This window comes from Ciconia boyciana, chromosome 18, assembly GCF_034638445.1.
Source record: "Ciconia boyciana chromosome 18, ASM3463844v1, whole genome shotgun sequence".
Lineage (NCBI taxonomy): Eukaryota > Metazoa > Chordata > Aves > Ciconiiformes > Ciconiidae > Ciconia > Ciconia boyciana.
This window is the reverse complement of record NC_132951.1, coordinates 1363591-1389629: the sequence shown is the minus strand read 5'-3', so window position 1 is coordinate 1389629 and position 26039 is coordinate 1363591. Positions and strand designations below refer to the sequence as shown.

The window sequence follows — 26039 nt, the reverse complement described above, 5'->3', positions numbered from 1 at the left end:
CAGCTCCCTGCTCCCTCCCCAACTTCCCTGCCTGGCTTTGGGCAAGTCACCAGCTCTTCGGGGTACGGGTGTAGCATATTTAGCTTTATTTTTTTTACCAGCCACTGCTGAGTACGCCCAGCACACTCAGTGCAGTCTGTGGATGGGGTCACTCAAGTAGACAGCACAGTGAAGCAGCACTGGGGATGGATTGATATTATTTTTTTCTGCATTGTTACATTTTCTTTTGTCAAAGGAAGCAGTGCATTAGCAGGTTTCTGATTTTACTCCACATTAAGTGTCTAAGCAGGGCATGCTTAGACTATTTTCGAGACGATGCCACCCAGAAGCATTGCAGCTTTCCTCCCCACAGTGGACACATGAGCAAGGCAGAAACGGTGGCATCCGGGAGTAAATGTGCTGCGGCATTTCAGGCGTAGGAGTGGGGTCTCAGAGACAGCAAGACCTACACCCAGCACGTGCATTTGTGCTCTGTCCCCCCACACTCTCACCCTCACCTGCTCCTGCGTATTTTAATCTAGCCACATGTGTAATTAAACTCCAGCTATGCAAAGAGGTGGGTTGTTTAGTTTGGTTTTGTTTTCTCAGGTAAGCCCTCAGTATATTTTTAAAAGCCTGGGTCAGCCCAGAGGATGGCGGGGATGCCGGGCTGGGCTCAGCGCCTGCCCCTTCGCGTGCTGGCTGATGCACAACGGCCGTGGAAGCAGCCAGTGGGTGCAGGGCAGCGCTGTGCACGGCCACCCTCTCCACTAGCACCGAGAGCGGCTCCTCGCGCGCCCCGGGGTGAGGGAGCCCGTGGTTGGGCAGTCCTTCAGCCTGGGGTGAACGAGAAGATCTCCTTGAACCAGAAGAGCACTCCTCTGCACACTTGTGTACATGCAAGCTGGCGTGCGGCACAGCACTGGTGCCGGCTACGCTGCGCTGCTCTGAGGAGCCGGGCTCAAAGACAAGTGCTTCCCGCTTATAAAAAAAAAATAAAAGGCAGTAATGCCCAGCTGTAGTAATGCCTGGAAGACCCCAGGGCAGCTCAGTGTTGCACAGGCTCCCGTCTTCACAGCTTGTTCAACAAAGCAAAATGCTGTGCAGCTCTTGAGGATAACAGCTCCAGGGGAAGCAAACCATAAACCCGTGTGCTTGATGGTGAACGAGAGACAAATCATTTCAACAGACACTGCTTCCCCTCCTCTATTTATTTTCTCCCAAAATAGTTATTGAAAAGAGACGTATTTTGCCCCAGATATCTTTATTTGAAAATTTCCAGCCAGCTCTAATGAAAATTACGGTGGTCCCAGCAGCAGGCTTGCAGGAGGTCACGCAGAGACCCAGGAGGAGCCTGCCCGCTCTGCAGCCCGGTGGGGAGAGCTGGTGGGCAGGAGGAGTGCTGGACCCCCGGCACCCGTGGGAGACTTGGGGCTTAAATGACTTAAGACTAGATTAGAATGCTCGCCATCTCCCAGGAAAGCTGTGCTGGATCTGGGGTGGGATCCACCTCTTCTCCGCTCCAGCGCCTCAGCTGTGCTCCTGAGAGAGCTGTGGGCACCGGGCTGGCTCCACGTGCGAGAGGCAGCCAGCGGGTCCATGGCGGGAGGTGGGATGGGCTCCCAGCGGAGCGTTAACACGTGTGAGGGTGGATAAAACGCAGGTAAATACCAGGCCCGTCGCAGAACCACAGAAATGAGGAGTTTTGCAGCGTGGCTGTGGCCAGGAGGCAGGCGCGGGCTGCGCTCTGCCCTGTGGATCCCTCCCCGCCTCCCCACCCCCAGTATTAGGGCTCCCCCTGCAAGGACTCAATTCGCTTGGAGAGGCCACACGTTTCTGCAGTAATGAGCTCCAGCCCAGCTGTACAAAGCTGCGCGTTGCAGCGAGCGCGCTGCCCGGATTCATTACACCCTTTATGTAAGCAGGGGATGGCTGGGGGGGTTCACATATTTGCACAAACAATAAGTACCGTCTTCCTTGTCTTGGCAAACAAGAGCTCCAAGAGGCCTCCACATCCTCCATCTCTTCAAGTGATGGCTGCTTTGTTTCCCCACGATAATTTCATTATTCTGTTTGAATACATGTATATGTTGCTAAGCCACACATAGCAACATGGATCTTGTCTCCATGGCCCAGCCTTTCTGTGATCAATATTGAGTAATTCTGCAACTCTCACCATACCGTGTTAAATAAGATTGGTTTTAAAATAATAAGGAAATTATGAATCTTTGGGATTCAACGCCAGTAAAGCACCCCAGGGTCGCGGGCACTCAGGGCGTTCAGACCCCCCATGCCGACCCTGCTAGGCCGCCCTGCGGTGGGATCACCACTGCCGTCCATGCCACGGTCCTTCCCGATGGGCAGAGGTACCTTATGCCCCGACGGAAGGAGGTGCAGCCCATGTGACATCAGTGCTCTCTGCTACGGTAGCGCTGGTATTTTCACTAAATCCCATTTAAACCTCATTCTTCAGCGCTCTCAGAGCTTGGCGCTGTGCACAGTGGACTAATTACTGAGCAGGGGGAAGAAAAGGTTTCTCCTTACAGCCCCAGCCCCGTGCACGGAGGCTGCTTTGGCTCCCTGCCATAAGGACCGTATCTCAGAGACCCCTAAAGGAGTAGGGGGGGCCGTGGGATGGCAGAGCCGCACCAGCGAAAGGCAGGGCTGGCTGTGCTCCATCCTACGTGCTCGGTCCTGTGGCAGGTTTGGGCTGTGCTTTCTCCCAGCGCGCTGTGGGACCCCCACCGGTGCCCCCGCTGCCCCGGACCCCTGCCCTCCCCTCCCTGCCGGTGCAGCTGAGACCGTCTCTCTTTTGCTTTAGGTTTCTGAGAAGTTTCTGGGTGATGGGTCCACAACGCCGAGGCTCTTCCAGCAGCCGGGAGGACGGCAGGTCGGAGGAGCTGGCTTCCATGCGGAGGGCTGTCCCAGCCCAGGCAGAGTTGTTAGTCCTGTGCTTCTTCCTAGCAGCATGTGCAGACAAAACCAAGGCAGGACTGGGGTAGCGTGGGGTCTCACGGGGCTTCATCTGCTGCTGAAGACTGCCCTGCTCCTCTCCGGGGGCAGACAGCCAGCAGGCAGGTACTCGTCGTGACTCCTGCCCAGCCTGCGTGCCAGCCTGGGGGTCCCCGCGGCTCGTGTAGCCTCTGCCAGGGCAGCCAAGCCTGGCCTGGGGCAGCACCGCTGCCAGCCGCCCCGCGGCACTGCCGGCAGCACGTGGTTGCGTGTGTTTGTTGTTGCTGCCGGTAGAGCTTGTTTGGCTTGGGGGACCTGGAGCAGGTGGCATGGGAGAGAGCCCGGCTTTGCCTGCGGGAGCCGTGCCCAGGCGGTGCGCCCGCGCTCCCGTGCCAGTGGGGACGGCTGCCTTCCCCAGCCCCGCTGCCGTTCCGGGGCAGGGCTGGGGACAGGCCGCGTAGGAAGCACATGCGCTAAGGAAGACAGAGGCTGGCTTCAAGCCTTTTCTAAAGCAGCTGACTTCAATAGCATCTTCTGCTGTTTAGGACAAAAATCCTCTCCCTGCTCCTCCCGGGGCTCCCACCCGGCTGGCGTGGCCCCGCACCAGCTGGGGTTATGTTTTATCTCCCTCTGTTCTTTGCATCCGACTCGTTCTCCTGTTACGTCCCTAGTGTTTAGAGCACATAAAATGTGTTGGGGGTTTTGCTGATTATGATGACAGTAAATGCTGATTTTAAAGGCAACCTTCTCTCCTTGTGGTAGCGCATCCATGGGAATGGGCTCGGGTTCAGGTGTGGCAGTGTGCAGTGGCTGAACGCAGGGGAGGGGGGTTTGGCCGCGGCACAGGGGCCCAGGGCGCTGCGCTCCCCCGTGCGCCGTCTGCCGTGCTGCGCTGCGTGCCCTGCTCTCAGCACGGCGTGTGCTGGCCAGCGTGCATTTAAGCGTTGTTGGGAACTGCGGCCCTAGAGCAGCCCTGCGCTGGTCAGAAGAGCGAGGTGTGAGCGCAGACCACCGCTGCGGTTATCAGAGTCAGCCAAGCAGCGTCTCCGGCTGCTGGGATCAGGGAGAGCCAGGGCATGGGGCACTTCCCAGCACTGAAATAGTTACGGACAGGTCATGAAAGCTATTGCAGAGCTCTGTGCTTTGCCGTGTTTTTGCTCCCTGCCACAGCGCACAGCACACCGGGGGCTCTCAGCCACAGTGACCACCAAAGGCTACATGAAAAATCCCATGAAAAATCCGTGACACCGCTCATAAACGGTGTCATTCGTGAGCTCACTTGCAAAACACACTCAGAGTCGCTATGGCAATTCCCAGCAGCACTTTGAGCCAGATCCTGAGTCACCAATGCCTTGAATCACACCGCAGCAGTGACCCCCTCCCGCAGCCGTAGTGTCGGGGTCCCACAGAAGGCAGCGGCACTCCTGGAGAGACGCCCGAGGGCACCGGGGGCTTGCTGGGGCCAAGCACCGCTCTCCTGTGGGGACACCGGGCAGGGCATCCCACCTGCGCGTGGGGAGCCAGGAGGAGCGGATGGCACCAAGAAGGAGGGTTAGAAAGACAGTCAAAAAAGACAAAGTCTGCCTTTTAAATGAACTGCAAAATTTATTACAGTGGTTTGCTCCTGACAAGGAAGTTGGTAACCTCCTGCCTGGGAAGGAAGGGTGGGGAGCGGGGAAGGGGAGGGATGAGAGGGAGAAAAGGATGTGAGAGACAGAGAGAGAGAGACACTTAAGGACACTTTTCATTTTCTGAAAATAAAACGTCTTTTACCTCCCAAACCATTTTCTCCAGTTCTTTAAGTTCACAAAAAGAAGAAGGTGAAACCGAACCACAGACTTCAGGAGGAAAATGCACAAACATGTTGAAAAGCAGAGACAAACATGCTCTTCTGCATCTAACAAGCTTCCATAAACCGCACGGCTCCGGGCGCAGCGTCTGCAGCTCCTCAAGGCACCGGCTCTGCGCAGAGCCGCGGCGGATGACAGCCCCCTCCAGACGAGGAGCAAGCACCCACCGTGGAAAACAAACCTGAACCAACCCCAGCCGCGCTGGGGGCCCGGCCGTGGTGGGGTGGCCGTGCTGGGCTGCCCGGCGGTGGCAGCGGAGCGGGAGGAGAGGAGAGGAGAGCATGGCTGAGATCGAGAGAAAGCAGCAGCGAGAGTCTGGCACGTCCCAGCTCGGGGGGCTGCAGCCCCCCAGTGCTGCCCAGTCGGGTCTGTGAGGCCCCGTCCCGCGATGGGAGAGGAACCGACAGCTCTTTGCTTGTGGCTTCAGCGCAGCATTTGATGTCACCTGGGGACACGGCAGAGCGCGACGGGGGTCCGGCGGCTCAGCTCGGCCCAGCATGAAGTGCGGGACAATTCTTGTTACTCCTTACCCACGCGCTTGGGCAGGTAAATGCAGAAGGGGGCTGCAAAGCCCCCCCAGCTCCCCCGAGCCCCTGGGCACGTGCTGGCGCGGGAGCAGCTCTGGGTTCTTTGCAGCCTGGACCTGCTGCTGCCCCGGCACCCGCAGTGCAGGGGCTGGGCCCTGCTCCTCCCTCCCGCCCGGCTGCTCTGCCAGCGTCACCTGCGGGCGGGAAGGGGACAGGGTCCGTCCTTGGCCCCATCCGGCCCCTTGGCTGCTCTCCAGGCACTGCCTAGACACGGCTGACTGCTGGAGCAAGGCAGGACCCGCACTGCCCGGGGCCACCGTCCTGGGGCCACCCTGTCCTTGCGCTTTGGGAACCAGCTCGGATCGCGGTGCCGACGTCGCCTGGGCACCATGACCTGCAAAGCTTTCCAGCCACAGGGACGTTGTGCTGACACCGAGGGTGCAGCGGCAGGGCCATGGGCCCAAGGCGTCCCGAGGACAGTCCCCGGCTCCCGGTACCGAATCTCTTACAGCCTCTGCAGCAAAGCTTTGACATCCCAGAGACGTGCTGGCCATAGACACCCATGGGCTCTGGGCATTACGGGTGCCATGGGCTGCAAAGCCATGGCTGGTGCCTCCAGCACTGGCAAGTGCTGAGGAAACGCATCTCAGCCGAGGGGTCAGCACTGGCCATCCTCACCTGCCCTTGCTTGGCCGGGGCAGCGGCAGGATGCAGAGCAGGCAGCAATGCTGCAGGGAGCCAGGAATGGGGACCCCGGCACGTGCACCTTGGGGTCCCGGCAAGGCTGCCTGGGGCTGACGTCTCCAGCCCCAGCCCCGGCGTTCTGCTTGGCTCCTGCAGAAATCCTCTGCCTCCATGCCGGTGCCTGGGGACACCACGACTGCCGCGAAACCACAACCCGGGGGGTTCACCTCACCTCTCCCCTGCCCTGTGCACGAGGGGCCCTGAGACATGGGGCAGGGTTGGGGGAGGGATGGCAGCAGTGGAGAAACAGCTCGCAGGGGCAGCAGGAGAGGAGCATAAATAGGAGAAAAGCCGGGACAGGCTTTACCCTTCCTTTGTGCTGCAGAGCCAGGTCGGGCAGGCGACGGGTCGAGCACCAGGTGTGCAGAGGAGCCGGGGGCCAGTGCTGCCGATGGGGCAGCCTGGCAGCCGAGCCCACGGCCCCGCAGCCATCAACCGTCCTTACTGCGTATTAAAATAAACCATCTGGGACTTTTCCAATAGCACAGGTTAAATAGCATCACTGAGAGAGGCGGGGTGGAGGGACGGCACTGGCCTGCCAGCCCCAGGCGCGCATCCTGCCCCTGCCGTGCCACGGGCAGCGCCGGGGCTCCGCCGCATCTGTGCTCGCGGCCGCGCTCAAGTCCGCTTGGCGTGCAGCATCTCGATGAGGAGGTTGTTGCAGGGCACCTCCCCGCTCAGGTGCTTGTGGTAGAGGTACTCCTCTGCCTGCATGCTCAGCGCCCGGACCTCCGCCAGCCGCAGCAGCAGCTGGCGAAACTTGTCCGTGGAGTGGGGGTAGTGGCAGACGGTGTACTCCAGCAGCGCCGCGTTGGCCTTCTCCTGAGCGTCCTTAGCCAGCGTGTGGTTCTCCAGGTACTTCACGTCTGCAAGGGGGGGACGGGATGATGAAACGGTGCCAAACCCACGTGTCTGCCCCATCCGTAACGCGCTGCGCCAGGAGGAACCCCTGCTCCCGCATCGACACCCCTTGTGCACGAGAAGGCAGGGCAGGAAGGGTCCCGCGCCCTGTCCCTGCCTGGCTGTGGGCTCCCCATCGCTGCCCTGCCTCCCGGGTCTCCCCCAGTGCTGAAGACGGACGCCCAAACCCCCGTCAGCAGCAGGAGGGCCCGTGCCCCCCTGCCCTCACCACCCAGAAAGCCACAAAGCCGAAACTTGTTACCGGCTGCACCCACACACAGGGAGCCGTTGCCATCAGCCCCCTTTAATTCCTGAAGGTCGAGGAAGCGGCTGAATTAATTCCCCGGTAAACCTCGTCTTTCCAATGTGGCAACAGGGCTCACCAGCCTGGAAACCCTAATCCTCCGCGCCTTGCCAGGGTCACAGCAGCTCCCCCCTAATCCCGCTGCCAGCTCTGCTGCCTGCAGGGTGGGAAGCGGCGCAGCAGGCAGAGGCACCAAGGTGCAGGCAGGCGCTGGCAGCCGAGGGGCCGTCGCAGCCCCGAAGGCAGCCCTGCAGAGCCGGGGCACGCACAGCCCCAGGGCAGAGGTTGTCCCTGGGGACGACCGGTCTGTAACTGCCCTGCGACGGCAGCCATGGCAGGAGGGTGACTGCAGGGACAGCCCAGGCTGCTGGCTCGGGGTGTCTCCAGGATTTTGGGGCAGCCTGAGCTGGGGTCTGCCCTCCAAGGACGCTGCCTCTGTGCTCAGGTTGCCATGAGCGCTCCGTGAACGAAGCACTGGTTTTCAAGCTGCGCAACACGTTGTTGAACCGGCCCCGTACGCAGATTCTAGTGGCTTTAGGGAAACAGTGCCGTGCGCTGCCCCGTCAGCCAGCTACAGCTGCACACAGCGACGGTATCTCGGTGCCCACCCGTAGGAGACCTTGCTGCAAACCCTGGCACCGAGTCCACTTGGGGCAAGTGGATTTAACAGATTTACCGTACGGCCCGGAGGCGTCCAGCAGCGCTGCGCTCTGGTAACGGCGCTGCCCGCTCTGCTGCGCACGTCTGGCAGCCGCTGACGCATGGCCAAATTCAGGTCTGTGTTGGCAGCCTGGACACATCCCGCCCACGGGCTGGGAGCAGGGAAATCCGGGCACAGGTTCTGGCCAAGGCAGTTGAGTGTTTGGTGTTTATTTCTGGCTTTCACCCCAAAAAAGAGGGGAATCAAACACGGCTTTGACCCGGATGTGTCCCAGCTGTAGCCAAAGGGCTGAGCAGCTGTTGGGAGGGCACAGCGCGGTGCTGGTGGCAGAGGTGGCTGAGCAGGAGGGAGTGGACGGGACCCCAACTGCCGGGTGGGGTGTCCGTGGCCCCCCAGTACCTGGCCCCACAGGGCTCCTTCAGGGGGGGCCACGGACCTGGCTCTGCTCCAGCCCAGCGAAGCCGCGAGTCCCCGGCCCACGCTCGGGCAGAGCCCGGGGAGCGGAGGCGCAGCCGGGGGGGCTGCGGGCTCCCTGGGGAGACACAGCCTCCGGCCATGCCCACGGCCGGGCTTCGCGGCCGGGCCGAGCGCTGCGTGGCGCAGGCACAAAGTGCCGCAGGTCGTGCCAAGATGCACTTTATCAGATCACCCTTCCCTTTTCACTCCTGCGGCACATTTGCTCCTATTGTGGCCGTCTCCCTTCTACCCAGGTTGTTGTTATGAAATCTCTTTATCTGCATAAGGTTATTGTGCATGTCATTAAAAAAAAGAAGTTATATTGATAAATGTCAAATCTATCCCCTGAGTTGGCTCAACAATAGCTAGTTCTACTCGATGAACTCACCTGGTTCTCTGAAAGACCCTATTCACTGTTTAATTGAATATTTGAATAATCTTTTCATTCCTGCAAGGAATAAAGAATGTTGTCCAAATAACATTGACTCACTTCATTTAGAGACACTGCAGCAGTTGCAAAGACTGTCCTGTGACAAAGCCTCCCATCACACATACAGATATGCCTGGGATTATTTCTATGCCCTCAAGTGTTCTTCCTATTCACAGCTCCTTTTGTTTGGGAGAAGCTGCTGATAAATTGCAAACGCTTAAGGGAATGTGGGCTATAAAAGCCTCTCTTCCTCCCCTCCCCAAGAGTAGCTGCTTCATGAATGTAAGTCATGAAATCGAATGATAGGTCAATCCATTAAGGCTCTATTAAGCCCTTCTGTAGAACAAAGCTAACCTGTGCCGTCCTCATAAATATTGCTATTTTGAGAAGCCCTAATTTTAATTAAATCTCTTTACCTGCTCAGGAGAGAAATCTATTTAGAACTCAAATGGCAGCTCTTGTGAGCGGGGCTTGGCTTTGATTGTGCTGTGGCAGAGTGGTAAATGTGGAAATTCTCTTGTTAAAGGCAATTACATCCTGCACATAATACACAATCCCATCCTCTACAGCTGAGCCTGCGAAGGGCAAATTACTCCAAGTGAGCTCTGCAATATGGAGAGAAAAAGTTGGATTTGGGGCAAAATGATGTATGGGAAAAGACAGATATTTGGTTCCACGCCCTCCCTGAAAGCCGCTGCTCTGGGGAAGCGGAACCGCAGCCGCAACGGGCACGGTGCTGGCTGTGCTCCGGGAGGACGCCGCTCCTGCTCGCCGTGCCGTGCTGCGCCATGCCGTGCTGCGGGAGCAGTGGGGGACGTGGGGCAGCGTGGGGTGACCGGCCCTGCCGGTGCCAAGCCCGCGGGGCAGCAGCTGGGGAAGGTCCCAGCTTGGGGCACAAGCCCCACCGGCTCCTTTATTTCCCAGCTCAGGCACTGTTTGTGCCACACCTTATCACTGTTTGAACAGCAAATTATCGTATCTAATTTCTCTGGATTTCAAAACAGCTCTAGAGGAAAAGAAAGCTGCGGGAGGAGATGCCGCAGGTGCAGGCTGGGACGGAAGCACGGCTCCCGTGCCCCGAGATACCCACCCTGCCCGGGCCCCTGGGGCGCCCGCGGCTGCCAGACCTGCCTGCTACGGGGACGCGGCCACCGCAAGCCCGCGTCAAACCAGCGGGTCCTTCGGACCGTGCTGGCCCTGACCCCAGCCCCTCGGATGGAGGAGCGGATTCCCACTGCCTGCAGCACGTCAATGTTCCCACTTAACCCATTAACCCCGGGGCAGTGCTGCTCCTGGAGCGGGCTGGCTCCTCAGTGACGGTGACAAACGGTGATGCAAACTCTCTGTCAAGCAACAAAGTACCAAAATACAGAGTGGCGGCCATACGGCGCAGGGTGCAGCTCGTGGCCTGCTGCACTTGGCTATGGGGCACAGAGCTGCTGGCAGGACCCCCCCCCAGATGGGACCCACGGTGCCCACTGAGGCGTTGGGACAGGGGCGAAGAAGGGGTCGGGGATGGGGACGGGGATGGAGACAGGGCTGCCCCGAGCTGGGCTCACCTTCCCAGCTCAGCACCAGCACCCGGGCGCTGCAGGGACCAAAGCACAAGCTTCCTTGGGGAAATGCCGGTTCCTGCCCTGTCCAGGTACGTGCAATTAGCAGCGGCCACGGAGGTGTGGGAAGTGAAGCAGCTGCGGCAGCAGAGGTGCGAGCCGGGAACGCGGCAGCCAGCTGAGCCCCTCACAGGCCCTGCTGCTGTCCTCGCACTGGGAGGTGAGATCTCCCGCTGGGACGGGGCCGAGGGGAAGGTGTCGGCACCAGTAATGAAGGTGGCCGGGCACCCTGGGGTCCCCATGGTGCTCAGCATTGCCTGTGGCCGTGCCACCCCGCCGAGGGCTGAGATCGCTCTGGTGGGAGCGACGGGTGTGGATCCGACCCATCTGGTGGGAGCGATGAGTGTCCCTGCCTCGGGGCGATGCCCGTGGGAAAAGGAGACGCATCCCTGGCCGCAGCGGATGGGAAGATGCTCCCCGTGGGGGTGGCAGCATGGCCAGGGTGGGAGTGGGGCAGGATCAGTGCAGGACCAGGGCGGGAGCAGAGCAGGAGCGGGGTAGGAGTGGACAAAGCTGCTGCGCAGCCCCAGGGACGTTGCGGGCTCCGGCAGCAGCGCCTGTGGCTCACACGTATTTTGTCTAGGTCAGGCAGGACCGTGTGAACCCGCCGCCTTGGCCCGACCGCAGGCTCCGGGGCTGACCCTAATCAGGAGCCGCACGCAGCCCCTGCCCCGCTGCGGCGGCACGGGCCCTCTGACACAAATCCTGGGAGATAGGGCTGTCCCCGGCCGCTGCCGCTGTCAACATGCCTGTTTTGCCACAGCCATATCAGCCGGTTGTTTCCCTGCCTGGTGCGACGGGCGAGTGACCAAAACAGGCTCTGCTCGGCCAACGGGTTGGCAGCATCCCCTGCGGCCGGGGGCAGAGCCTGGCCCCACGGTGGGAGACATCTCGGACCCCCCAGCAAGGCAGGGGAGCCAGCAGGTCCTGGCCCTCGCTCCTGGCTCCTCACTAAAAGCCCCTTCGTCGCCCGTCGGCGCAGCAGCCGGCACGGCTAGACCCTGGGCTGCACGTGCTCCCTCCAGCCGTGCTCCCACCCCCTGAGGCCCCATGGCAGCACGGCTGAGACCCCCAAGCGCAGCCGCACCTTGTCCCGGTGCCCCCGCGACGGCACTCACCGAGGCTGAAGAGGATGAGGAACTTGAGGCAGACGAACTCCTGCCGGTCCACCTGGAGCGAGTGCAAGTGCAGGACGAGCTCCTGTGCCCGCAGCACCAGCGTGTTCAGGATGGAGCCAGCCTGGGCTGTGACAGTCGACATGTCCACCTGCGGGGACGGGGACGGCATCAGCCGTGGCAGCCCCAGCCCCCCCAAACCCGCTGCAGGGAAAAACCTGTGCAGGGCCGGAGCCGGGCACCAGCTCACAGTGCTGCCCGAGAATTAGGGGCATCAAAGCGAAGGCTGATGGGTGAAACAGGAACTCCGTTTCTCCAGTGCCACTTAAAACAGAGGGGCCCTTTGCAGAGCAGGCGCCTGTGTCTCCAAAAACCGTCCCTGGGGAGGCATGGGGCCCCTTCTCATACCCCATCTCTGCAAGTGCAGGTGCAGCCATTGATCTTTCCATGAGAAACATTTTTCTCCAGAAGCAGGAGCTGGACGGTGGGTCAGAACAGATGGGATGGGATGGGATGGGACGGGACGGGACGGGACAGGACGGGACGGGACGGGATGGGATGGGATGGGATGGGATGGGATGGGATGGGATGGGATGGGACCTTCTGCACAAGCAGTCCCATAGCACAGCAAAAACAACCCGTCCACTCTGCACTGGGTCAGCTGCACTCAGCCAGAGGCAAGACAAGTGTCACCCCTGTGTCCCCCCTCCAGCCCCGCCGCCTGGCCCCCACCACCTCAACTGCAGTGGCCGCTGTGGTCTCTGTGGGCCGGTGCTCACCTCCTGGCCGGTGACGAGCAGCACGCTGTGCTCTTTGCCGTGCTGCAGCTGCCGGTAGACGTGGTCGAACACCAGCAGCTCGCTCCAGCAGTTCTGCAGCAGCTTCATCTGGTCACCCACCTGAAACACAGCCAGAGCAGCGCCGCTGGCACCCATCGCGCTGCGGCAGGGCTGGCCACGCGCGGCCATGGCGGCAGCCCGGGCTGCGTCTGCACGGGCTGGTTCCTGGCTGGCAGGAGGGGCTCGGGCTGCCCCGGTCCCTGCACCACCCCTCCAGCCCCCAGCTCTGCACGTTGAGGGTCAGCTCCACACTCCAGCTCTGCGGCAGCCGCGGCTCAAACTGACACCATCAGCCGCTACAGCACGTTGCTGCAATAGCATCAGACCTGGGCAGGACCCGCACCCACCTGTGTCTCACCCTCAGCACAACAGAAAGGGGTTTTCTACCAAACTGGCAGCAGTGTCAAAAAATAACCTATTTTCACTGCTCAAGCACCCAGAAGTAGAGCAGCGAGTCCAGTCGTCGGTGCCGTTACATGAAGCAGAGAGTGGATGAGGCCTTCTGCCACCAGGGTGAGCAATGCCCTGGCACGGATACAGCATCAACACGATGTGTTGGAGACGTGACAAACCTCTGCCATCCCCTAAGGCCCCCAGGTGACCTGATCTGCGGAGACTTCTCCTGCCCCAGGTCTGCTTTGTGCACACGTTTGCTTGCTGGCCCATTGCAGGAGCACGCAGGCAGCGCAGGGGGCATCACCCACCTCCCTCGGGAATCCAGCTCCTCCAGGTGGGACAGGACTTTGTCCTCCAGGACTTTGTCCCTGACCCTCGCAGCCTCGCAAAAGCCTTGGTTTTTTTAAGAACCTGAAACCCTCCTCACCCCCGCTGCCTGCAGAGCATTTCCCAAAGTCTCACGCACACATTTATAGATGGAAATCGCAGCCTGACTGTGAACAAGCTCCTACCAAGGAGATGCTGCATCTGATTAATGAAACATTAATCGCAAAGCCCTGGTCTGGCTCCTGGTTCCCGTGTCTGCCCGTGCTGGCGTGTAACTGGGCTGGACTTTGCGCCCCACTTCATCTCACTGCCGGCATCCCATGCATCGCCTCCAGCCCTCCCTCCACGGCAGGTGGGAGGAGAGGACGGCAAGACGGACGCCCACAGCACTGGTCAGCATCTATAGAAAGGATTGCAACCCCCAGCGCCCTGTGGCCGGGTTACACCTGCAGGCTCACACCCCGCGCACGCCCTGCGCTGTGCTCGCACAGCACCGACCCCGCGCCTGGCAGATGTCCCGGGGGGCCAGCCTGGCAGCGGGGTCCCCTCGGGTGGGCAGGTAGAGCTGGAGCTGCACCCCCAGCGAGGGAGGAGAGGAGACGGGCCGGGCGGCTGCACAGAGCCAGCTTTGAAGCAGCTCCGCATGTTTCAGTGGCACTTGCTGGCTCTTATCAGCCCCGGTTTTCCCCCACCAGGCACAACCTCCCCGAGCCGCACACAAATCTTTAACAAAATGACTGCTGGCCGTGTCCCGGCACCCGGCGGGAGGGAACGCGCTGCTGCTGCACAAAGGCCCTGTGTCTCCAGGCAGCCCCTCTGGATACTTTAAAATGAAAGAAGGCAGCGCCCATCCTTGCCTCCCTGCCCGGGATGGCAGGTTTCGGGGGGGGCACAGAGCTGCCGCAGCGCAGCCCAGCTGCGGGGAGCCGCCGGCTACGGGGCGTTGCTGCGCCCTGCAGCTGCCGGGTCGGCCTCTGCCCACACATCAACACACGCGTGATCATGTGCACGTTTGCACGTGTGCTGGTGTGTCCGTGCAGGCACAGCTATAAGCGTGCATAGCTACGCTTTCAAAGAAATGCCTGCAGATGCCCCTGGGAAAAAGCTCAACCCAGGACACAAACTGCAAGGACCCCCAAAGGTCTTGGGAAAGTCGGTGGGCTGCAGGCAGCGCCAGCGACGGGCAGGATGAGCCGCTGGAGCCAGCGGCTATGTTCAGCAAAACAAAGAGCCGAGCCAGGGCCCCATGCCTGGATGTGGGGGTGCTGCTGCCCCAGCCCAGGGAGCAGGCAGGACGCACACCGCTCCGCTGCCTTCCCCGCCACCCTACCGAGAACCACCATGGGTCACCGGCTTCGTCCCCTCGTTGCTGTTCTCCGTGGGACCCCAACTCCTTTCTGCAAAGAGCTGAACCCCCGCCCTGCCCGGAGCCCCCTTCTCCTGCAAGGCTGGTGTAGGGAAAGGGCCGGGGTTATCAGCAATACCTCCCCGCAGAGCAAATTCAGCGCCAGCAGAAGAGCTCTGCAGTGCCATTGTGCTCGCTGCCTTTAATAGAAGGAAGACAGATGCAGTATCACAGGACTGGATAATACCCTCATTTTGCTGAAGAGGCTGCAATAAACCGGTACTGGGAGATTGCAAAAGGAATAGAAGTCAGATGAGAAAGAGCTTTATGGTCTCAGAGCCCAGAACTCTCCACGAGCCACCGGGATTTGTTTCTCGAGTGCAGTGGGTGGTCAGACCCGGACGCGCAGCAGCACGGGGAGGGATGTGCGGCGCAGAAGGCAGTGACGGTGGCCCGGACTGCGGTGCCCGCTCCTGCCCAACATGTGAAAGCTGCCTGCAGCGAGGTCCAATGGGTGCAATGGGGCTGCCAAGGCCGGGCTTGCCGCTACATCGCCCGAGCCGGCAAAGGAGCCACGGTACATGGCCCAGCCGTACAGACCGTGAGGTTTCTGTTCAGCTGCTGAACAAAGAACTGGGGGAAAGCTCATGCTGCATCAAAACAAAATTGAGATTTTCTGCATTCCTGATGACCTCTGCCCCAAGGCGAGCGGCTGGCTGTAACCACGGCCAGCCCTCGCAGGGAGCTGGGCTCCGGGCGCGGCAGCACGCTGCCAGCCTGGCCGCACGCCCCCGGCTGGTGCCGAGCCCCTCTGCTCTGGCTGAGTTGCGGCATTGTTTTGGAAGCTCCTTCCTGTGCCTCATTCCTGAGCGGGACAAGCTCCGGAAGGGACAGACTGAAGGCTTTGCTCTGAAAATGGTTGAAAAAAAAAATCAGCTTTTCCAAAAGGAAGCATTTCAACAATTTTGAAATCTTCTTTTCTTCCTTTAAAAATGACTAATCAGCTTCTCCCAAGCTCCACGGGCAGGTTCAGCTCCCTTGGCAGAGCACCTCCCCGCATCCCATCAGCCACACATTTTGCCCCGTGCGCCTGCCACACAGCCGTTCCCCTGCCGGCACGCTCCGGTGTGCCATGGCCTTTCCCGGGAGCATCGCTGCATGCTGCAGCCACGTGGCCGCGGCGTGGGGGAATGCAGTTGGGAATGTAACTGGGTGGGCTGGGGGCTCCGGGGGCCAGGCGGGGCTCAGGCATGTCTCCAGGGACCCCTGCCCTGCCCGCGCCCCAGCACCAAGCTGGGTGTCCCCGTGCCCCGGGCTGGGGCAGCAGCGGGCATCCCTGCGTGGTCCCATTCCGGCGGTGCGGCTCCGCTGCAAGGGGGCTCCTGGCCGGAGCCTGCCCCGTGCCCAGCGGCAGCCTGGCCCAGGAGGAGAGGGCTGCTAATGGACGGCCACTCAGAGTCAATCAATCCCCCGGTGAGGCGGCACGCACGCTCTCTCGCCTTTAAAAGTTAAGCAGAGGATCTTCCTCTTTTAATGTCAAGGCTTTTCAACGGAGTGCTTTATCAAGGACCTGATGCAAGCTGTCTTTAAGAGGCGATTTTTATTTTTTTTTAAAGCAAGCATTTAACCCATTCACAAAACACGGCAGCGAAACGCTCCCCACGCACGGCAAGCGCTCCCCTGCCGCCTGGCCGTCAAATGTGCCTTGCTGCCGAAGGCCTGCGGCCCACAGAAAAATCCATTTCTCTGCAACAAATGGGCTTGGACCAAGGGCCGGAGGGGAGGCAGGGCGTGCGGAGGCAGGGATGGTGCTGCCCGGGCACGGGGCTGCAGGACCCCCATGCAGATGCGCCACATGAGAGTCTTAAACCTCCTGCGACCCTCCCTGTGGGTCCATAGGCACAAGGGGAGGAAGCCCCGGGGAGCGTTGAGGCTCTCCAAAATGTGCCCAGGCCACCCCAGCGCCTCAGCATCCAGGAGCCAAACCCCCATGGGGTCAGCACGGCTCCGCTGCGCTCACTGCTCCCTGCACGGCTGGTCCAGGGCATCCCCCACCTCAGGCACCGCCATCCGTCCTCGAACATCTCTGCCGCATGATGAAGCAGTGACCCACCAGCTTGGCTCGGAAGCCCTGAGCGGGTCCCAGGACATCGATCCCCAGCCTCTCCCCACCCGGCTCCAGTATGCCACGGGCACGAGGAGTGCTCGGCTGCCCCCGACCTGCCTTCACCCCAGGGATGCTCTCCGGGCCTCCTCCCGGACCACTGGTGCAGGATATGCCCCAGCAGCTCCCACGCAGCTGCACCGCGCATGCCAGTGCCCCGAGCCGCAGCCCGGGCAATTACCGGGTGCGAGCAGGACCCGTCACCTTGGCTACCGAGAAGTGCGAAAGTGGATTACCGTCTGCCAGCCACCCGCAATCGAAACCCCACACAAGTCTAAGGTGTTAATGGGGTCAATGCAGGTCCCCATCCCCCTGCCCAGATACCACTGCGATGGGCATCTTAAAGCAAAAAACCACCAAGACCAGTGCGGCAGCGCCAGGATCTCATCTCCCTGCTGGCAGAGCATGCTGCTGTGGCCCAGGCTACTGCTTTTTGCTGGTGCTCGCAGGCAGCAAGGCTGCGTGGGCATCGTGGCTCTGCATGCATGCCCCGGGAGCGAGGGCAGGGCTGTGCCAGCCGGGACGCCAGCAGGCAGGGAAAGCCGTCACATTTCCCCCAGTGCATAGGATGCTAAACATTGCTGCAGCATCCACGACCAGAAGGAGATTTTAAATCTGCCAAAAACGCTCTGGCTGTTGGCCAGGAGATAGGGTCAAGATGACCCATGCACGCTAAAGGCAGAGAAGCAACTGACTACAAATAGGCTTCATCATGGCTCCGAGATCCCTAACGAGAAGCGAGGGAGAGCAGCCCAGCAGACAGAGCCAGCGACCCGCAGGAACGCCTCGGCCCGTGGGAATGGCACTGCCCTCAGTGTCCCCACCACCACTGGTGCTTGCCCGTGGTTGGGAGGGTGGTTTACCCCAGCCCCACGGTGAGGAGAGGCCGAGGATGGGACCAGCATCAACCCACATCCCCATGGCTGCGCCATGCCCCTCCACCGGCGGCAGGGACCCACCGCACGCCCAGCCCAGCCCGGCCTTCGGGCTGAAACCATGGCAATTTGTTTAACATTCCTGGCTGCTCATCCCAATCTAAAGGTCACTGCACCCCTGTGTGCACGATATTTATAGGTACATATGGCAGTAACACCTATATAAACCAGGCTGTGCAAGGTACGTGTACATAAACCAAACCAAAACCAGACACAAGGTGAGTGTGCAAGTCCGCGTGTGTATGCACATTTCTCTGTCTGTCTCCTCCATATATATATAAAAAAATTACATCTGAAAGGACAAAGTTGCCTGAGACTCACGACCCAACAAAATATATTTCACCCCCAGCCCATATTTTTCTTCCTGAAGAGATGCTGCAAATCTTCCCTCAGTCCTGACACATCTCATCTAGACTCAGTTAAAGTTCGTATTTATGGGCGTCAGCGCTGACCTCTTCCACCTCCGCCCGCGCGGCCTCGCGCCGCGGCTGCCTGGCCGGCCCTCGATAAACAAGCGGGCCCCCAAATCCCCCTCTGCCGTGCAGCATTATTAGTCTTGCCTCCGAAGGCCAGCGCAGTCCGTAATTCTCTGCCTGGTGACACGAGATGAACGCCGCGACATCAGTCTCCCCGGCGGATTGGCATGGGGACCCTCGTTTGTCAGTGGCAGACTGACAGAATTACTGGCCCTTAAATGAAACGATATATCTAGGAAGTTAAATCTGTTTTCAATCTGACTGCCCCGCGCCTGCGGGCGGACGTGGCGTGTGAGCCGATGTCAAGAGGCCATTAGCCCATCTCCCCCCTCCTTCCCTGGGCGCAGCAGCGGAGCCGGGGGGGCTCTCCCCAAGGGCCCCCACCCTGGCCACCCTGCCAGGAGGAGACAGCAAAGCGCCAGGTCTGCTGCTGCCCTTCCCTGGGCTGCTAGTGTGGGAACGGGAATGGGAATGGGAATGGGAATGGGAACAAGACTGCCAGCTCCAGGGGAGACCTGCTCCCGCTGCCCCTGGGCAGGGAGCAAAGGCTCATCCTGGCCAGGCGTGAGCCAGCGGGTCCCCGTGTCCCCACGGGTTTGCTCCCTCCTCTCCAGGCTCCCTGCAGGGCCCCGGGGAGAAGCCAGCCGTCTGCACAACAGCCCTGCAGCAGGAGCACGTGGGTGCTGGCAGTGTTCAGGCAGGGGACACCATGCATGGGGCACCTGCCCACACCCCTCCTCACCCGCCTGCATCCCCTCCTCGCTTGGCGTCAGACCAGCGTGATGCCCTGGAGCGATGGCCCAGCGCGATGCCCTTCCAGCCTGGATCCCCGCACCAGCCTCAGCCAACAGCCCTTCCCCAGCTGGGGATGGAGACCGTCGCTGTCACGCAGACGTTCCCATGGGATGGAGAGGGCTGCTGGCATCCCTGCTCCGAGGAGCCCTGAGCGCCCAGCAGGGACTGCCTGCATGACGGCCATCGATCTCTGGGGCCGTGATTTTACTCTGTGCTAGCAGGCTTTAGGGTAAAGCCATAAACTCTGCACTAGCAGGACTTCATTTACCGCCCCAGCAGCTGTTTGCTTTTATGTGCTGGCAGAGGCAGGAATGGTGTTTCAGGAGCTGCAGACCTACTCCTGCTTCCCAACGGCTTCTCTCCATGTGCCCAAGGGAAAGCCACTGCCCCGCACCAGGGAGGCCGTGCCGTGCCAGATGGGGGGCGGGCAGCCCTGGCACCGTCCCCATGGGGGACACGCACAGAGGCGCCTGGGGACCACAGCCCCGTGCCGGGGGCTCAGAGGGAGCCAAGGCCAGCGACAATCACGCTTTCTCACATTCCCTCTGGAGTCAGGGCAGGATGTGGTGTCCCACGGTCCCTGGCCCTGCAAGACGCTGCAAATCTGCCCCGCGCTCACCGCGGGGACGAAGGCAAAAGGCACAAAGGCGCAAGCTCTCGGGGTGGCAGCGATGGACGGGGATGCCCAGCCGAGCTCCCTTCCCTGGGGCACCACGTCCCGTGTCCTGGGCATGGTGGGGACGTGCCCCGCTCCCGGCAGGACACCGGTGGCCCTGCCCAGGTGAGGCCTCTGGCGCTGCGTCCCCCCAGAGCCCCGCGGGAGGAGGAGCGCCCGCCGACGCGGATTCACACGGAAACAGCCTATTTTGGTGGCGCAATCAGGCTGACAATGGAGTTACAAGGCTACGCGGCAATGCAGCCGGGAGCTGAATTTACACTGTTTACAATATCTCCTGCAAAACAACAACCACCCTGTTCCCAAAATCCAGGCTGGACACTGATATGATTGAAACGAGCCCGACCCACCCCCACAATGCCGTTTCCTGACACTGTTCTGGCAGCCGGGGGCTATTTTGAGCCGCGAGGCTCTGCCACCCTCGGCCCCATGGCACCCTGCAGGGTGGGCACGGGGAAGAGCCTGGCCCTGTCCCGGGGCACGGTCCCCATGGCACTGCGGGCGGAAGGTGATTTTGGCCAGAGCCGGCTGGCACAGCCTCATGCTCAGAGCACGGGAAGACACCCGGGTCTCCCAGCTGCCCCGGGACGTGGGTCTCTGGGTTTTGGCCACTTTGCAAAATTTTCTCTCCCATTTTTGCACTGGTTTGGGATCTTAGGTCAGCCCAGGACATGAACGGAAAATGTCTGAAAGCTTGGCAAGGTTTGCAGGACGGCAGAGGCTGCCCCACCCCTGTTAATCCACCCTTTGGCCCCAGTAAGTATTCGGGGGGATTTGCTAGATGGGATGGCCCAGCAGGATGGGGGTCAGCACTGCGTCCCCCAGCCGGGCACGCTCGCAGGCTGCCAGCAGCAGAAGTGGCTCTGGAGGAGGTTCGGTGGTGTCCCCAGCCCCGGCCAGCCCTGCCCCGGCTGCCTGGTGCTAATAGGCACCCACCTGACAGCATCGATTTTCCTCCTAAAGGCGGAGGAGAGAATTGTCTCAACTATAATTCCTCAACGTTACATTTTTCAATTATATCTTGAGCTTGACACCGCAGTCACTCTGCTGGCGATTGCCTCCACACCTGCCCCCGCCGTGATGAATCTGAAATCATTAGCCCCACGGCGACAGCGGGAATCGCTCCGGCGTTGCAGCCAGACCCCGGTGCCTCCAGCCCTGCCGCACAGGGAGCCGCACAGGACGGGGACGCACCAGCACAGCTGCAGCGCTGGCAGCCCCAGGCTCGTGCCCACGGGTGTTGCCCCGTCCTCACGGCATTTCAGCCCTAGTCCTGCCCACGGCACCATCCCAACCTCACGGCATTTCAGTCCCAATTCTGCCCATTACAGCATCCCATCCTCACAGCATTTCAGCTGCAATCCTACCTGCCACCTGCCGCCTGCCCAGTGCAGCATCCCTCCCCCCTGCCCAAGGTCCTACCTCCAGCTCCTTGAAGAAGATGCAGCTCCGTGCCCACTCCACGATGGATAAGAGGGTCTGGTCAGCCATCTTGCACATGAGGCCGAAGGTGCTGAGCTTCTCGTGCCGGCCTTTGCCTTGCTCTTGCTGCAGGCAGGCCAGTATCCGTGCCTTCACCTGGGCCTCGTCGGGCTCCAGCTGCAGCAGCTTCAGGATGACCTCGGGGATGTCGGGGGGGGAGCTGCTGGGGTAGGTCTCTGGGTACACGTAGGTGGGCACAGACTCGTGCGCGTTTGTGTAGTGGTCCGGGTACTCGGACTTGATGGTGCGGTTGGGGAAGGAGGGGTAGTGGTAGCCGGCGAGCGGCGCGTGGCTGGGCACAGTCATTCCCAGGGACGGCGTCCCATAGGGGCTGCGCTCGTAGTCAACGGGTGTCAGGGCGGCAGGGTTGGGCGGCAAGGTCTTGGACATGGCATGGATGCTGTGGATGGTGGAGGACAGGCTGTAGTCGTTCTGCACCGGGGACATGATCTGAGGCACGGTCTCCAGCTTGAAGCCGTTGGCACGGATCAGAGCTTTCTTCTGCTGCTTTAAGGCACGGTCCCGCTTGTACATGGGTCCAAACTTGTTCCTCCCTCCGCGCATCCGGTCGGCACGCACAGCTGGGGGGCAGAGCGAGGGCAGAGGTTGCAGTGAACCCGCACGGAGAGAGACCAGCACTTCCACACAGCATGGAGAAAATGATGGGGGGGGATTTGGTGGCCAAATGGGGCTGGGGGGCATCAGGGAGACCTTCCCAGAAAGCCGCTGGCAGGACTGTGCCGCTCCCAGCCCAGCCGTGCACACCAAGGACATAGCATGGCAGGTTCAGGTGCCTGGCCCCGGCTCTTGCCTTGCCGGTGTCACCCTCAGAGCCTCTGGGAATTGCAGGAAAGGAAGATACATTTGGCTTTAACTACAAAATGGGCTGGGGGATAAAGCAGCTTGCATCCCTCGCAGGTTAGGGGGACAGCCCGTGAAACCCGGACAGACAACGGGGCTCGACAATCACTTTCATTTTTACAACCCCTGACTCTGGACCAGCCCCAGGATTTCCTTGTTTCTGCAGAGCCTGGAACCCCACAGCCCTCTCAGACCCTGGTTCGCCTGCATCCAGGCTGCACATGCTTCTCTTCTGCAAATCTCTGCCCCTTTCACAGGCAGCGCAGCTGGCAGCCCCGGCCAGGCACACTGCACCCCGCGGCAGGGCTACACCAGCTTTTGGGCAGGAGGCTGCCTGTCCCTGCCGGGTATCAGCTACGGCCGAGGGGCTCTGCTGGAGCGTCCCACTGGCGGAGTCGCTCTGACGGCCCCATCGCAATCTCCCGGCTGCAGCAAAGCAGATGTTCCCTCCAAACCCCAAAAGAAACCCAAGAATGTGTCAGCACAGGAGGGAGCAGGTGCTTCTCTGCAGCAGGAGCTCGTCCCTCCGCACCGCCCCGCTGCACTCCCAGGGGCTGCCGCCCCGGCCCACCCTTGGAAGAGCCTCAGCTCTCTGGGAGCTGGGAGCTGGACGGCGGCGCAGAGGGATGGAGGAGAGCGCGCCAGCGAGCACAGCCCGCAGACTTAGCATCAAAGGGAAAAAAACCCTCTGCTAGTTTGTGTCCCTGCTGACAGCAGGCGGGTTTTGCTTTTGTGTCTCAGCTGTTACCTCTGCCTCTCTTTCTCCTGCTTGTCCTGCGGGCGCTGGAAGCGCGGCCAGCCCCCCCGGAGAGCCAGGCCACCTCCCAAACTCTCCCCAGGCAGGCTGGAAATGCGGGAGCGTCGGCCGGGAGCAGCAGCATTTCCAGGGCGAGCAAGAATGTGCTCCCAGGGGAGCCGCCCCGCGCTTCCTCCCTCATTCTTTATTCATGAAAACAGCATCTCGCTGGGAGCAGGGCAGCCAGAGGCATCCTCTGAGGTGGGGGGTGCTGGGCCCCCCCTCCTGAAAGCCTGCCCGCACGCCTCTGGGCAACAGAGAGCTGTCCCGGGGCAGTCCCTAACTCCAGGGGTACAAGGGAGATGGCTGCAGTCATCGTGTGCCTATCCCTGCCGGGATCCCCCACGGGCAGACCCCCTCCCGCAGCCCGAGCTGGCACCGGCAGGTCTGGCATCCCCGGCTGCACACCCCGGCAATGCCAGAGCACACCGACAGCCCAAATCTCCCACCCAAAGTAATGGGTTTCCACCACTGCTCGAGGGCCCAGCGATGTCCAGGGATCACATCCCAGGCGGACCCCCGTGACCTTGGGCAAGGGTGCACAGGCAGGGACCCCAGCGGTGCCGCCTGCACCCCCGCACACAGCGAGAGGTGCTCACAGCTCAGTCTCACAAACCCTCCGCAGGTGACCGCTAGTACACCTCCTTCCCTCTCCCAGCAAAAACACAAAGGGAGAAGAGGCCTTTTAGTTCCCTCCTGCTCCGCTTTTCCTGCCGTTTGTGCCTCACTTGGGATCGGGAACAACTTGCCATTTGCTGCGTCCCAGCTGGGTGTGGGAAGCAACCGGTGCACCCTGACCTCGGGGGCAAGGGGCCCAAGCGGAGCCTCCCAGGAAGCGCCTGCACCCCCAGCATCCCCCCGACAAAACCATCTGCAGGCAGCCCCCGAGCCACGCACCCAGGCTGCGGGCAGCCGGCACGGCGGCAGGCGCGGGCACCCAGCGCACCCTGCGGCTCCCCTTCCCGCTCCCTCTGCCTCGCCTGCCCTCGCCCCCGCGCAGAGCCCTGCCTGGTGTGAGCTGCCCGCCGAGCTCTGCCTTCCCTCACCCACCTCTCCCTGCCCGGGCAGGGGCACGGGGGGTCCCCGGGGGGGTGCCCAGGGGTGCCCCGGGGTGCGGGTAGCCTTGGGCCAGCGCTGTGCCGCTCTCCCCGGCCAGGCTTCGCTGCAGCATCCCCTCAGGCACTTCGAGGGGGGCCTGTGTCAACACCCTGTCCCCAAAATCAATCATCTCGGGCTTGCTTTTGTCCTGTGGAGCTGGAGGCTCATCTTTGAGGCGTCACCTCAGACTCCCTGCCCAAAAATACTAGGAACTGAGGAAAGGTGGGCTGCGTTTTTTACCACAAAAGACATGGTCCCACGGGAATGGGACCCTCCGCTGGGTGATCCCCCCGGCTGCCCGGCTGCAGGGCTCCCCTAAGGAGCGAACAGCAGGAAAATAAACAAAAAATCCTGGCCGCTGCCCTCATGGGCTATGGGACTAAATGAGCTCCACGGCGAGCAAAAACTGCTGAAAACGGCCAAATTGAGGCCGCACCTGTGCCCCCAGCCACCCCAAGCGCTGCCCTTGCCTGCCTGCCCCTGGAGCCCCCGGCCCCTGCCCAGTGCCCAAACTCTCCTGCAGCACCAGTCAAAACTGCCAGAGCACACATGGATTGATCCGGGGCACCAGTAACTCCAGTCCTGGGAGGAAAGCGAAACTGGGATCTGTTTGGAGACGGGGCTGGAAGCTGGCCCACGCCGGGAGTTTGCAGGGGCTGATTTTGCAGCTCGATGTTGTGTCTTACTCCTGCGCCGCTGCTCGCAGGCTCTCCTCCCGCTCCTGGAAGCGAGCGGCCGCAATGCGAGTACGCGCAGTACTTTCTGACTAACCCGCGCTCTGCCCTGAGCTGCTGGGTGGGCGAAGCCCTGCGCAGCGAGCCCGGCCAGGTGAGGGGTCTCAGCCCCACCGGCGCATCTGGGCTGCTTTCATGCGCTGCAAAACGTAAACGATTTCAGGGGAGAAGAGGTGGGGGGGCGGCTGACTCGGGGCGGGGGAAGCTCCTTTCCACATCTGCTTTTGCTGTGCAGTCGCTTGCCAGCAATCTGTGCCCCCGAATGTATTTTGTTGGCCCGTGCTAAGCGTTGCAGAAACCACAACACACGACTTGGGGATGTTGGGGCTCGACTCTGACATCTCAAGCGGGATCGACTTCTCCGACATGAGCGAGGTGGCGGCCGTGGGGGATGTAATTGCACTCCCCGAGAGTCAGACGAGAAATCTGTTCTACTAAATGTCACCAAGTGGAAAAATGCAATTCGTGGTGGGTCTGCAGCAGTTTTATTGCGAGCCCCATCATTTTTAACGTTTTCCTTAAGTCTCGGCTTCTGGAATTATGTGCTTAAGGAACACAACAATTTCTACGCTATTTCCCAACCGTTCTGCCAGCAAAGAAAATCCTGGAAAGTTGAAGCCGCAGCAGCCAAAACCCCCGGGGAAACAAAACAAAAACAAAAAAAGGAAAAGCGGGAGGCGACGCGAAAAAACGAATTTTTTTTTAACTTGGGAGGGGAAAACGGAATCGAAGCGGCCGCGGGAATTACCGGCCCGGGGACGCGGCGGGGGCGGGCGGCGGCGGCCGGGGACGGCGCGACGGCGGCCGGGGGGACCGCGCAGCCCCGCGCAGCCCCTCCGCGGCCGCGGAGCCCGGCCGTGCCCGCGGGAGCGGCCGGCGGCGTGCCCTACCTTCCAGGCGCATCCCCACGGTGAGGCACTTCTGGAAGCGGCAGTAGGGGCAGCGCTTGCGCTGGGTCTTGTCGATCTTGCAGTTCTGGCTCTCGGTGCAGGTGTAGTGCTTGTTGTTCTGCACCGTCCGCTTGAAGAAGCCCTGCGGCGGCGGGCGGCGGCGATGCGGCGGGCACCGGCACCGGCAGCCCGGCACCGGCTCCCCGTCCCCGCGCCCCGCTTCCGACGGAGGCTCCCGCCGCCCCCCGCCGCGCTCGGTGCTCCCGTCGCGGCCGCGCTCCCGTCCCGCCGCCGAGCGCGAATCCGTCGCTAACGAAAACGGGCGAGGAGCGGCCCGCGGCCGGCCCCGCTGCCCCGGCCCCTGCAGAGCCCCCTCCCCGCCGCCCGCACCGCCCCGGCCCCCTCTCCCCGCTGCAGCGGTCCCCGCGCAGCCCCGGCTGTAGCTCCCGCGCAGCCCCGGTCCCCGCGCAGCCCCGGTCCCCGCGCAGCCCCGGTCCCCGCGCAGCCCCAGCCGCGTTTCCCCGGTCCCCGCAGGCGCCGGCCCCGTTTCCCCGGCCCCGCACACGCCCCGGCCGGCTCCTACCTTGCAGCTCTCGCAGGTGAGCAGCCCGTAGTGGTACCCGGAGACCTTGTCCCCGCAGACCGGACAGAGCTCGTCCAGGTCCTCATCATAGGAATAGTCCATTCCCTCCAG

General features: G+C 61.6%; 2 protein-coding genes across 2 annotated transcripts in view; one reads left to right on the top strand and one right to left on the bottom strand.

Moving 5' to 3' along the window:
* The window catches only part of ADGRD2 (adhesion G protein-coupled receptor D2), a 45212-nt gene extending 40629 nt beyond the window's left edge, over window positions 1–4583 (top strand). The window contains exon 30 of the mRNA XM_072882881.1: window positions 279–4583. Within this exon, the coding sequence (XP_072738982.1) occupies window positions 279–394 (116 nt within the window). The 3' untranslated portion in view covers window positions 395–4583. The remainder of the gene's footprint in view (window positions 1–278) is intronic.
* On the bottom strand, window positions 4449–26039 carry NR5A1 (nuclear receptor subfamily 5 group A member 1). The gene is made up of 6 exons (XM_072882882.1): window positions 25929–26039; window positions 25346–25487; window positions 20907–21547; window positions 12311–12430; window positions 11535–11682; window positions 4449–6918 (listed from the first exon to the last, which is right to left on the bottom strand). The coding sequence occupies exons 1-6, from the start codon at window positions 26028–26030 to the stop codon at window positions 6671–6673; spliced, it is 1401 nt and encodes a 466-aa protein (XP_072738983.1). The 5' UTR covers window positions 26031–26039; the 3' UTR covers window positions 4449–6670.

Coding starts and splice junctions, on each gene's coding strand:
- NR5A1 (XM_072882882.1), bottom strand. CDS start 26,030: ATGGACTATTCCTATGATGAGGACCTGGACGAGCTCTGTCCGGTCTGC. Junction 12,431..20,906: donor TCTTCTTCAAGGAGCTGGAG/GTAGGACCTTGG, acceptor GCTGTGTTTCAG/GTGGGTGACCAGATGAAGCT. Junction 6,919..11,534: donor CCTCATCCTCTTCAGCCTCG/GTGAGTGCCGTC, acceptor CCCCCCTTGCAG/ACGTGAAGTACCTGGAGAAC.